This window comes from Giraffa tippelskirchi, chromosome X, assembly GCF_054371585.1.
Source record: "Giraffa tippelskirchi isolate mGirTip1 chromosome X, T2T-mGirTip1v1.2.pri, whole genome shotgun sequence".
Taxonomy (NCBI): domain Eukaryota; kingdom Metazoa; phylum Chordata; class Mammalia; order Artiodactyla; family Giraffidae; genus Giraffa; species Giraffa tippelskirchi.
Genome location: NC_137289.1, coordinates 6,269,042 through 6,282,907, shown reverse-complemented (window position 1 = coordinate 6,282,907; position 13,866 = coordinate 6,269,042). Strand labels below are relative to the sequence as shown.

Sequence of the window (13,866 nt, the reverse complement as noted above, 5' to 3'; positions counted from 1 at the left end):
GTCCACAGGTCACTCTGCAGATATAGGAGCGGGACATCAAAGACAGGCCTTTTTTTTTTTTCTTTAACTCTCACTTGGAACTACCTAAGTATTTCCTCTTGCAACTGGCCTTCAAATTCTCCAGGGGATTTTAGGCACTCTGGAGGATTTCAGGAAACCCAAAACAGCCACAATGTGTTTAGAACATTCTAGAAGAATAAATCCAAACCCTGAAACTTTCCAAACTCCTTAAGGATCGTTGCACCTCTCCTCACCTGGTTAAGGGCTTCCAATGATGCCTGCTAGCTGATGCCTTTGCCGGTCTCTGGGTTACCATCAGAACTTTTTTGGTATTATTCAAATGTTTATAACACCATTGCTCAGGTACTAATAGCAACAATAGTAATAATAGCCAAGATGAAAGCAAAGGCCACCTGTATTGACTCCAAGGCAGTTTGTATAAGCTTTGTTTTTCAAATCCTTCTAAAAATTCTCCAGAGTAGATATTATTATTGCTCATTTTAACATGTGAGAAAATTTAGATTCCAAGAGTTTTATTAACTAGTTCAAGACTGCAAACCCATTAGAAAATCCAGTATTTGAACTCAGATGTGTCTGGCTCTTAAGCCCTTGCTCTGAGGCTCATGCTGCCACAACTAAAGGCTTCATTTTCATGGAACCTTCTGGAATAATGTTTCAATCTCTCTGTTTTTTCCACTTCAAAATCACTTGAGCATTCCACTCTGTGAATTGGCATGGTTTCTGGACAACAGATGTTACAGTTGCAAGTAATATGGGGCCTGTCACACCATAGTGTCCTAGGGTTTCCTGGTGCCAAGAGCCCTCTGAGGCCACCAGGATCTGCTCAAGGCCCAGAGAATTAGGAACAGAGAAGACCCTGAACATGGCTCTTCCTTTCTCCTCCAAGGCCTCCCAAGTCTTCTTTTTGTTCATCCCATCTCATCTGTCCCAACCTTCAGTATCTAAGCTTTTCTAGACCAGGACTTGTTTTTGTTGACACAATCTAATGGATTATTTTATTTCTTAATACTCAAGAAATGATGTCATAGATAAAATGAAAACAGAATTTTCGCACAAAGGCAGACCCCATGAAGCACTAGATCCTAAAAAAACATCTGAAGTCACAAAGGATCACTGCTTTGTTCTGTTTTCATCTACAGTAAGTCCCCCTGTTCTGAGAGTGTGTTCATAAGTCCAATTTGTTTGTAAGTCTGACAAAGTTAGCCTAGGTACCCAACTAAAATGATCACCTGTACAGTATTGTACCGCAATAGGTTTATAAAACTGTCTCATGTGGCTCAGCTGGTAAAGAATCCACCTGCAATGCGGGAGACATGGGTTTGATCCCTGGGTTGGTAAGATTCCCTGGAGAAGGGAAAGGCTACTCACTCCAGTATTCTGCTCTGGAGTATTCCATGGACTACAGTCCATGGGGTTGCAAAAAGTCAGACATAACTGAGCAACTTTCACTTTCACTTTTCACACAAATAATACTTAAAAACAAACACACACAAAAAATAAAACATTTTTAATCTTACAGCGTAGTACCTGGAAAAGTACAATAGTACAGTGAAACAGCTGGCACACAGGGGCAAGTTCACATCTTTGAAAGTTCACAACTTGAAGGCTTGTATTAGGGATTTAGTGTAATTGAGAAGTGGGAGAACAATTGTTGTTGTCATTGTTGACGACCACACACGTGGGCAGACGTTCACCTCAGTGTGGTCTGTTCATATTTGGGGCTCTCCAATGTGTGCTGAATCTGTCTCTGGAACTATAACCTCGTGAAAAGAGATTACCATTTTTCTGCTGAGACCACCCTGCAATGGGCATGAATGGTGCTGCTATAATAATTAAATCCCAAATCTTTCATAATCCTCCACTTTCCCTAGAGTAATGTTCAGCATTAGCTCTAGATGGAAATGCAAACAAGTACATGTAGATTCAATAATAAAGCTTAATAGATCAGGGAAGGAGTAGGATGAAATGAATGCTTAACACCTCCAGAGATAACTCATGATCATTTGCCTTTCTAGTGATTTCCTTGACTTGTATTTGCCAGGACTTGAATCTATGCATCAGACTGTCCTTTATTTTATTAACAACCAGCTCCACACCAAGCTTGTTGCACAGGAAGTGTTTAATGTCAATCATTATACAGATTGGCTGCCTATTTCTAGAACTGCTCACTGGAGGGCCTTTCATTTCCATGTTAAGATCTTATCAAGTTGATTGGAGAGTCAAATCAGTGCTGAGTTCTGCTCTCCGTGCCCTGGTTCTACCTGAAGGAGAGTAGCCTGAAGATCATGAGCCCATTTCTGGATCTTAGAGACCCCTGAGACATTTCCTGAGTCACCACAGCAAACTTTGGGTTGGTTGGCAAAATCCTGCTGCTGCTGCTGCTATTAAGTCGCTTCAGTCGTGTCCGACCCTGTGCGACACCACAGACAGCAGCCCATCAGGCTCCGCTGTCCCTGGGATTCTCCAGGCAAGAATACTGGAGTGGGTTGCCATTTCCTTCTACAGTGCATGAAAGGGAAAAGAGAAAGGGAAGTCGCTCAGTCGTGTCCGACTCTTAGCGACCCCATGGACTGTAGCCTACCAGGCTCCTCCATCCGTGGGATTTTCCAGGCAAAAGTACTGGAGTGGGGTGCCATTGCCTTCTCCGGGTTGGCAAAATGAGATGAGAGAAAAAAAGTCTCACTAAGACTTTGCTTGTGATGACTTGCTAACAGTTATTGCTAACTGTGGCAGTTTATTTCCAAAATAACAGATAATACCCTGCATTGTTTTGTGTTTTCATTCCTCATGCATTGCTTCATGTTATGCTCACTGCCACCAACCTGCAAGGAGTTTAATTATTAATATTATCCCATTTAACTGGCGAGGGACATAGATGAGGTGCAGAGACAGTAAATAACTTACCTATTGTATCAGAGTTTATGATTAACCTGCAGTTGAATCCAACATTTTGATTCCACGTCAATTTTGTTTTGTGGGGTTGTTATTATTGCTGTTGATTTTCTTTCTTATTCTGCCCTTTTTAAGTTACATCCTCTAAGAAAACATTACATACTCTGGCTGGAGATGTTCTGGCTGGAGATGGTCTGGGTTCTGTGTTTGCCACCATGATTTATGAGCTGGGTGACCATGAGCAGGTTCCTTAACTTCTCTAGGCCTCACTGTAGCCCCATTTTCCAGGAGGGGCTAATAATTTCCACCCAAAAATGGGGCTAATTATTATTTTGAGAACTTCCTTCATAAGATCCAAATTACATGCTGCTAGTCAAATAGTTAGGGCTTCCCTGATGGCTCAGTGGTAAAGAATCTGCCTACCAATGCAGAAGACATGGGTTCGATCCCTGAGTCGGGAAGATTCCCCTGGAGAAGGACATGGAAACCCACTCCAGTATTCTTGCCTGGAGAATCCCATGGACAGAGGAGCCTGGTGGGCAACAGTCCATGGGGTTGCAAAAAGTCAGACACAACTGAGCGACTAAACAACAACAACAATCAAATACTTAGCACCTTCCCTGACACAGAAATAGATTCTCTAAAGGGTTAGGAACATTTATCATTTATTTGGCTGAACCCTTACATGTAAACTAACACATAGACATTGCCTACTGGCACGCACACACACACACACACACACACACACACACACACACACACACACACACACACAGAAAATGAAGCCCATCACAGGTCGTTTTTAGATGTTTGAGTTCTATTGCTTATGAGAATGATACAGTCTTCATTTACCACAATGGGTTGTAAAGAATTATTTGTTCAGTCATAAGCCTGCAACTGCAAAAGAAATGCTAACATACATTTTGTCTACTTCTCTAAAATCTTCCAAACATCCACTAGTCTTTTGAAAGACAGTCATAAATCCTGCAAATTTCACTCATCTGAAACCAACTCTAACAACTGTCTTTCCCACGAATCATCCTTTATATCCATCTTCCAATTTCAGTGAACACATCCTGGTCTTAGGTGACTGAGCACAAAACTGGAGGAACTAGACTTTCGTTGGAGATTTTCTGAAACCCACTGTGACCTGAATCCCTTTCTAACATTTGGACATAACCTCCGAAATAATGTGCTCTGCTAGTTATCAAATTAGAAGTTGCTTTTTGCCCTCCAGCTCCCCTTCTGGAAAACACACACAAGTGGGAATCAGGAGATGGGAGTTTTAGGATGGGCTGTAGCACTGATTAGCTGTGTGACCTTGAAAAAAACACTTGGCTTCCCTGAACTTTTCTTTGCTTGTCTGCAAAATGAGGCTGGTGGGCTGTATTATTTTGGGGAAGACACTGTGTGGAAGGCTGAGGTGGATAAGTCGCTGCACCTGTGTACATGGAAACTGGGAGCTGGGGGGTGCTCAGTGGACAGCCAGTGCTGGGATCAGACGGAGCTGGGAGTGGGGAGAGGGAAAGAGGATTCTTTCTGAGATAAGAGATTCTTTCTTGGAAGCTTTTGTGAAGGAGGTGGGATCTGACCGAGCTGTGGAGGAAAAAATAGAACTTTCAGAATTGAAGAAGGGACTTCTAGACGGGGAGTGGAGCCTGATGCTGAGTCTGAAAGCAAGAAAGAACCATGTATGCTCAGAAACTAGTAATCAGTCCAGCGAGGCTGGGGCTGACCCCACTTGAAGCCTGGGGATGAGGTCAAAACTTGTGTTTAAGAAATAAAAATGGTAACACCAATTGGTGTTTGAAAAGAGTGTAACTGGAATTCTAAGACAGTAAGTCACTCTTCTTGCTGTAGCTCAAGTTTGGAGTTAGAAAGTTGGTGGCACTGGAATTAATATCCCTATAGAAACAGAAGGCTCTGTCTGCTCAATAAACAATTTTGAAAGTGCTAGTTCATCACCCAAATTCCGACCACTCATATTTTTCAGGTACCTTGCCTTAGGAGAGAAAGATTTCTTATATGTATCGTGGGCTTACATCTCTGGGATCAAATTTTACAGGAAGAGATCGGTCATATATCAAAAGGTTAATGACGAGCCATTTCTCACCCAGCTATTTTGTAGCCACTGAGCTGCCACAGTGCAGAGGGCACTGGAAGGCAGCAGAAGTTCACTGGGCCTTTTGCCTCTGTCATCCAGAGAGGCCCAGCAGGCTCCAACAACAGTCTCTCCAGCCAGGGGCTGCCCCCATGCCCCTGTTCTTTCATGGGAGACTCGAAGCATCTTTTCTTGTAGAGATCCACCACCACATTCTGCCTCCACAATGATTGATCAGTACATTTATTACACTTTCAGTAGTAAAAATATATAGACTCCAGTCATCTCTGGAGATGCTGAAATAGTCCTTTTTTCCCTTGATTTAGGGGAAGGTAGAGAGGTAGGATGTGTGCAGAGTCAGACATAAATATAAGAGCTCAAATATCTAATTAGCTGAAAGAATCTTGGTTCCCTCTGCATCTTTGACAGAATTGCAGCTGTCAGATTGGAGCATCAATATTTTATCCTCATCACAAGATGTATCTGAGGATGATTTAGAAAAGACAGTTTTTAACATCAGTGCCACTGTTTTTTTTTTTTTTTTGGTAGGATGCTTGAAGACGACTTGAAGCTGAGCAGTGATGAAGATGACCTTGAGCCCGTGGAGACCTTGACCACTCAGTGCACTGCCACTGAGCTCTACCAGGTAGGAACAGCATAGGGCTCATTCTTGGACCTGCAGGGAGGGAGCTAAAGGAACTAGAATTGTTTTGCCATCCACAAGCCTACCTGCTGCTTCATCGCTGGGCTTTGGAGCAAGGGAAACAAGCAAGGGCAGGCAGTGTTCTGGACCAGGTCAACTCAGGTCACACTTTCAGTGAGGAGATGCTGAGCTCTTAAAATTCACTACTTTCACCCCTGCCCTTTGCTCCCTCCTCACCATATACACCTACTGGTAATCAAAAGCAGTATAGATCATCGTTCCCTATCCTGGACTAAGTATGGCCTAGAGTGCACTGTAACTTTCCTATAGTGACTCCAGCCAAGACTTAGCACCCAGACTCATCCATTCCTTAGGGTATAAATGTGACTACCCACATGAGCCTTTAGGCAAAAGACATTTGGCAAAAAGTTATTGCTGCCCTGGTTTCTTCCATTTTGCATCATTAATATTTACAGGACTTAACACCAAATTAGATGGCCAGAATGTGTGTTTGCAGCATTTCCAATGAGCCCAGACCTGTTGATTTAAAAAGGTCAGGTGTCATGTATGAATCATGAGAATGGCAGTGGAGTGTGCAGTATCATTGATGCTCATGTGTGTCCTTTAGGACAGAAAACTGTCTTGCCTGTGGAGTCCTCCTGGGTGTCCCAAGAATCTCAAATAAACACAGAAAGACAACCTTTAAAAAAAAAAAAAAAGCTAAGACCTAATCATGTTCTTTCTATAGTGAAGTCTGCTAAGTTAGAAAACTGAAACCAGGGTGTTTCAAGGTATGCTCAAGCACTAGTATTTCAAGGTAGTTAACAAGTACAGAATTCCACATTCACTAAATATTTTGTGAGGAGCCTGCAAAGAAAACCTTAGGAAAAACTCTCCGAGGCTCAACCACTCCATTCTCATCTATAATTGTTGACCCCACGAGAATGCCTGACATTTAGTATAATTTTAAAATTGAGTATATCTTCAATGTTAGGTGGCCACAATTTCCCTCTCCCTTATTTTCTCCACTTTATTCGGCTTGTATTTTGGATAATATGTAAAAATTGCATCTTTGTAACTTTGGTGCTTTATAAAGACCAAGCACTGTTGTACCCCAGGAGCTTGTGGTACATTTCCTAAATGCAAGCCATCCCTTTCCTACTTGGGCTGTAGACTCCGGAGCAAATGGAAAATGTGCACTTACATTCCCGTGTCTGCCACTCCTGCTTTCAGTGTTTAATATGCCAGTGACCAGAATATTATAATGGCAAATAACCCCTCCAAAAAAATCCTAGGTCATTGATTTTGACAGATGCAACATGACTTTTTAACGAACACACTTCCAGCAAGTCATCAACAGTAAGCGAAAATAGAGTTTTGAGGTTGACTGACTTCTTCAGACTGCAAGTGCAGTCTGCTGTTTTGGCTTCTCAAGTTGTTATTTTCTGTATTTATCTGAAGAAGTGGCATTACGTCAGTTGGCCTGAATCCTTTAGGGGTTTAAGATGTTTCAGGTGACTGTGTCAATGCCGTGACCCTCAGGTAATCACTGCTGATGAGTTGGTGGTGCTCCATGGCACACTGCCCTTAGCCTGGTCATGCCTTCCCCAACAGAGGTTCTCATTTGAAGGGGGAGTTGACCTGGGATATCTAAAGTAAGGCAAAATGACAATTTATTCCCTCTAACTGAGTCTAGGAAGCAAGAAGTGGGCATAAAGTTACAAACATTTGCAAATGAACCCTCCTTATAGAGTCTGAGAACTAGTTACAAAGCCCGAAGGCTCAAGGTCAGGAGACAATGCTCCTGCAGTAGAAGGCAGGCACTGTGACACCAAGTTTTGGTGAGTTCTGGCTTTCTGGGACCCAATATTCTTTTTCAAAAATGCATGGATTGACATCATTTTCCTTTTTTTGTCATTGCGGTAAAACCCAAATAACATAAAATCCACTATTTTAAAGTCTAAAATTCAGTGGCATTGAGTCCATTCACAAGCTTATGGACCCAACACCAGTTCTAAAATATTTTTATCACCCCACAAGGAAATCATACATTGAGCTGCTACTCCCCAGCTCCCCTACCTCCCAGCCCTTGACAACTACTAGTCTACTTTCTGTCTCTCTGGATTTGCCTTTTTCATTTGAATGAAATCATACAATACATGACCTTTTGTGTCTGGCTTCTTTCACTCAGCATTGTGCTTTTTAGGTGCATCCATGTTGTGGCCTGGATCGATACTTTCCTTTTTTATGGCTAAATACTATTCTGCTGCCTTTTATTCATCCATTCCTCAAGTGATGGACATTGGGCTCCACCTTTTGGCTATTAGAAATAGAGTTGCCATGAGCCTTGGTGTATACATTCTTGTTGAACACCTGTTTTCAGTAATTTTGAATTGAATCTCTCAATTCTTTCAGTCTTTCCCCCCTAGAAGTGGAATTGTTGAATCATATGGTAATTTTTTTTTATTTTAAATTAGTTTATTTATCTATTTTTTAACTTTACAATTTAACTTACTGAGGAACAACCAAAATCATTTTCTTTTCAAACGAGATAACATGGCACCACATAGGTCACATGGTACTATTCCCACATCTTTTAATTGAGCCCATCACATTTCCAGCCACATTAGAAGTTCTGAGCACTCCCACTGATCTGTGCCAAACATTAAGTTAGATGGTTAGTCTTACTCAAACCTCATGGAAAATGTTAGCGGTAGATTTGGGCCTCCAGTCCCAGCTGCGGAATTGCAGAATCATTCTATTTTTGTCAGGATGGTTGAAGGGAAAGCATCCAAACAAATGCACAGGTGCGATAAATGATGTGTCCGAGGGATCAGACCACTCCATGGGTTTGAGCCAGCATTATGCATAGAAACTTTCTCAGAACCCAGTAACTACATTCAGACACATATCAGTTCAGTTCAGTTCAGTCATTCAGTCGTGTCCAACTCTTTGCGACCCCATGAATTGCAGCACGCCAGGCCTCTCTGTCCATCACCAACTCCCGGAGTCTACCCAAACCCATGTCCATCGAGTCGGTGATAACAGCCAACTACCTCATCCTCTGTCGTCCCCTTCTCCTCCCGCCCCCAATCCTACCCAGCATTAGGGTCTTTTCCAATGAGTCAACCCTTCGCATGAGGTGGCCAAAGTATTGGAGCTTCAGCTTCAACATCAGACCTTCCAATGAACACCCAGGATTGATCTCTTTTAGGATGGATTGATTGGATCTCCTTGCAGTCCAAGGGACTCTCAAGAGTCTTTTCCAACACCACAGTTCAAAACCATCAATTCTGCGGCGCTCAGCTTTCCTCACCGTCCAACTCTCACATCCATACATGACCACTGGAAAAACCATAGCCTTGACTAGACGGACTTTTGTTGGTAAAGTAATGTCTCTGCTTTTAAATATGCTATCTAGGTTGGCCATAACCTTCCTTCCAAGGAGTCTTTTAATTTCATGGCTGCAGTCACCATCTGCAGTGATTCTGGAGCCCAAAAAAATAAAGTCTGACACTGTTTCCACTGTTTCCCCATCTATTTCCCATGGAGTGATGGGACCAGATGCCATGATCTTAGTTTTCTGAACGTTGAGCTTTAAGCCAACTTTTTCACTCTCCTCTTTCACCTTCATCAAGAGGCTCTTTAGTTCCTCTTCACTCCGGCCCCGCCTAGCCCTTTAGCTCCTCTAGGCCCCCGGCCCTGCCTAGCCCCTGTCGGCCGCTGCCCCCGACCCCCGGGCCCAGGCCCCGCCTAGCCCCTGTTGGCCACCGCCTCCGACCCCCGGGCCCCGGGCCCCGGCCCCGCCTAGACCCTGTTGGCCGCCTCCGGCCCCCGGGCCCCGGCCCCGCCTAGACCCTGTTGGCCGCCCCCGGCCCCCGGGCCCCGGCCCCGCCTAGACCCTGTTGGCCGCCCCCGACCCCCGGGCCCAGGCCCCGCCTAGCCCCTGTTGGCCACCGCCTCCGACCCCCGGGCCCCGGGCCCCGGCCCCGCCTAGCTCCTGTTGGCCGCCGCCCCCGGCCCCCGGGACCCGGCCCCGCCTAGCCTCTGTCGGCCGCCTCCGGCCCCCGGGACCCGGCCCCGCCTAGCCCCTGCTGGCTGCTGGCCGCAGCCCCCGACCCCTGGGCCCAGGCCCCGCCTAGCCCCTGTCGGCCGCTGCCCCCGACCCCCGGGCCCAGGCCCCGCCTAGCCCCTGTTGGCCACCGCCTCCGACCCCCGGGCCCCGGGCCCCGGCCCCGCCTAGACCCTGTTGGCCGCCTCCGGCCCCCGGGCCCCGGCCCCGCCTAGACCCTGTTGGCCGCCCCCGGCCCCCGGCCCCCGGCCCCGCCTAGACCCTGTTGGCCGCCTCCGGCCCCCGGGCCCCGGCCCCGCCTGGCCCCTGTTGGCCGCCGCCCCCGGCCCCCCGGCCCCCCGGCCCCCCGGCCCCGCCTAGCCCCTGTCGGCCTCCGGCCCCCGGCCCCCTGCCCCGCCTAGCCCCTGTTGGCCGCCTCCGGCCCCCGGGCCCCGGCCCTACCTAGCCCCTGTTGGCCGCCGCCCCTGGCCCCCCGGCCCCCCGGCCCCGCCTAGCCCCTGTCGGCCGCCGCCCCCGGCTCCCGGCCCGGCCTAGCCCCTCTCGGCCGCCGCCCCCGGCCCCCGGCCCCCGGCGCCCGGCCCGGCCTAGCTCCTCTCGGCCACGCTTCTGCGCCGAGCCGTCTCGCTTCTGCGCCGAGCCGTCGCAGCCGGCTCGCTTCTGCACCGAGCCGTCTCGCTTCTGCGCCGAGCCGTCTCGCTTCTGCGCCGAGCCGTCGCAGACGGCCACGCTTCTGCACCGAGCCGTCTCGCTTCTGCGCCGAGCCGTCTCGCTTCTGCGCCGAGCCGTCGCAGACGGCCACGCTTCTGCGCCGAGCCGTCTCGCTTCTGCGCCGAGCCGTCACAGCCGGCTCGCTTCTGCGCCGAGCCGTCGCAGACGGCCACGCTTCTGCGCCGAGCCGTCTCGCTTCTGCGCCGAGCCGTCGCAGCCGGCTCGCTTCTGCGCCGAGCCGTCTCACTTCTGCGCCGAGCCGTCGCAGCCGGCTCGCTTCTGCACCGAGCCGTCTCGCTTCTGCACCGAGCCATCTCGCTTCTGCGCCGAGCCGTCGCAGCCGGCTCGCTTCAGCGCCTAGCCGTCGCAGCCGTCTCGCTTCTGCGCCGAGCCGTCGCAGCCGTCTCGCTTCTGCGCCGAGCCGTCGCAGCCGTCTCGCTTCTGCGCCGAGCCGTCGCAGCCGTCTCGCTTCTGCGCCGAGCCGTCTCACTTCTGCGCCGAGCCGTCGCAGCCGTCTCACTTCTGCGCCGAGAAGCGAGACGGGTTTGGAAGATCCTGGCTTTGGAAGATCCCTGGCTTTGGAAGATCCTCTGGTGGAGGAAATAACAACCCATTCCAGTATTCTTGCTGGGGCAATCCCATGAACAGAGGAACCTGGTGGGCTACATACAGTCCATGGGGTCATAAAGACTCGAACACAACTGAGCAACTAAACAACAACAATGGGGTTCAGAGACTTTCCAGGTGGATGAACACATCCATGTACATGAAGTGTGACATGCTCCAGTGCCAGAGGGACAGAAGCTCCTACCTGTGGGACCCTCCTAGACCTCATCCTATGTCTCTTTTCATCTCTCTGTTCATCTGTGTCCTTTGTCATATCCTTTACTGAACTGGTAAACATAAGTCACTGTTTCCCTGTGTTCTCTGAGCCACTCTAGCAAATTAATCAAACCCAAGGAGGGGACCATTGGAACCTCTGGTGTCTAAGCCAATAGATCAGAAGCACAGGTGACAACTTGGGCTGGCAACTGATATCTGAGGTGAGGGGAGGCAGTCTCATGAGACTGAGCCCTTAACTGGTTGTATGTGATTCTCTCTCCCGGTAGACAGTGTCAGAATTGAGTTACATGGTAGAATACACGGCTGGTGTTGCAGAAATGTACTTGATATGGGATGAGCCCATACACGTCTGGTGTAAGAGCATTGTGAGTGTGGTCGTAGTATGAGAACAAAGGAAAAACTCGAGTGGAAAGGTTACTGGGTTTTCTAATACAGATTGATAATAAAAATGGCTGTAGCATTTTGCCCAGAGTAGAATACGCTCTAAAGGGACAGAAAGCCTGGAAAGGCTAGTATGCTAGTACTGAAAATGCGTCATCAGTACTCATTCCCATGTAGGTTTTGGAAAACGTATTATTGGGTACCTATTATGCACTAAAAATACGCTTTCCATCTCCCTGGTCACACATAGTAAGGAGAAAGCCTCTATTAGGTCTTGAGTGTCTCCCAGCAAAGGACACAGGTCATTTTGTAAGGGGGGGCCTCCTTAGTATCAGGGCAAGAGGGCTTCGATTGGTTAGGGAAAAGAAAATTGAGTTTTCAAATCCCCAAACCTCAGGAGAACAGAGTAATCGAATGCCACTTACCTTGGTCCTTCTAATATGGAGAATAAAGAAGCCAACACTGAGATGCTCTGCCTCGTGTCTCCATATTTACTCCACTTGGAGAATGATTAGTGTCAATAGATGACTCAGGAGTGAAGTGTGCTTCTTCACCAAAGACAGTGCATTTTTCATGAAGTTACAATATACCAAAACTTGAGGTATAAACAAGATCTCCAGTTGACAAGTGAATCTTGCTGAAGGGTTTTATATCCAGCAAAAGAGCCAGCCTGGAGGGAGCAAGCTTTCATGGAATGCTTGCACTTCTGAATTCAGTTATCACATCATCTTTGGACAAGATGGACAAAAAAGATGGACATCTTTGGACAAAAAAAAAAAAAAAAGAAAAAAACTCTTGGAGGTTGCACTGTTGGTGAAATACACCTGTAAGGACAGGTAGGACCCACTATGAGGCCTCTATTCAACTGGTGTTGGCAGGATCATGAGAGGGTGAAGATGATCAAGAATTCAATGAGACTTGGGAAGCCATGAAGGATTCATGATCAAAGGGGAGCATACAATGTGGCCCAAAGAAGAGGCCAGGACTATTGTCCTGATGAGAAATAATAGGTCTCCAGTGAGGCCATAGCTGCAGGAAAAGTGAAGAAGGAATGGACATGTACCCTGTCCAGTCTGCTCTGCACTCCCTCTTCACTGGGGTGTGAAGTCGAGCCTCATGAGCAGTTGCAGGATGGATCCAGATACATGTGATCCTGGAGCGCAGCTTTTGCTCTTTTTCCCTCTGCACAGAGCTGAGTACCTACTGGCACTTTCTCATAACCAGAGCAGTCAGGCTCTCAGACTCCACAATCAGACCCAGATCTTTTACCCAGTCTGTGTTTATTGAGTGGCTGTTAGGTGCCAGACATCTGGAACAAATTTCTTCCAGTATCTGTCAAAATTCTAATCCTGCACCCATCATGTCCAGCACAGGCCTGCCTTATATATGCATCAAAAACAATGAATTAGGGCTTCCCTGATGGCTCAGTCGTAATGAATCCACCTGCCAATGCAGCAGAGACACAGGTTCGATCCCGGGTCCAGGAGGATTGCACATGCTGTGGAGCAACTAAGCCCATGAGCCACAACTACTGAGCCTGGGTTCTAGACCCTGGGAGCTGCAACTTTTGAAGCCTGAGTGCCTAGGGCATGTGCTCCACAACAAGAGAAGCCACTGAAGTGAGAAGCCCGAGCACCACAACTAGAGAGTAGCCCCCGCTCATTGCAACTAGAGAAGACCCAGCAAGCCAAAAGTAAACAAATAATTTTTTTTTAATGGATTAAATTAAAATGGGAGAAGCCTGATACTCCAAAGCTAGGGAAGATGTGTTGCCATACCTGGGTGTAGTGTCAGAAATTCAGGCAGGCACGCGGGTGTTGTGAAATGCTGAGTGCCATTTTCTCCTCTTCAGCTGCAATCCTGGCTGTGTGTGCATGCTGCCAGCTGATATCTCAGCCTATAGGATATGACATAAGCCTCTTGCTATTTCACTCACTCCAGTGAACTCTATTTAAATGCTGTAATTAAGCAAATCATTTTTATATTTGGGCAAGTGCTCTCCGGATATGTCTCTCTAATTGATTTAACCAATTCTGTAGGTATTGATTTTTGACCATCTGAATACCCTAATGGTGAGTTCATTTGTTCATAGAGTAGTTTCTCTTATGAACTTAGGCAATCAATGCAATTTACCAATACATGCCATTAGATGAAAGTATGGCTGGGTCTCGCAGAGCAGCCCCATGAAAAGTTAAAGATAAAACA

General features: G+C 47.4%; 1 protein-coding gene across 4 annotated transcripts in view; it reads left to right on the top strand.

Moving 5' to 3' along the window:
* AFF2 (ALF transcription elongation factor 2) overlaps nucleotides 1-13,866 on the top strand; it is a 523,475-nt gene that overhangs the window by 407,056 nt on the left and 102,553 nt on the right. For all 4 annotated transcript variants that reach the window (XM_081563763.1, XM_081563762.1, XM_081563761.1 and 1 more), the window contains one exon: nucleotides 5,564-5,660. In XM_081563763.1, coding sequence (XP_081419889.1) covers nucleotides 5,564-5,660 — 97 coding nt within the window. The remainder of the gene's footprint in view (nucleotides 1-5,563; nucleotides 5,661-13,866) is intronic.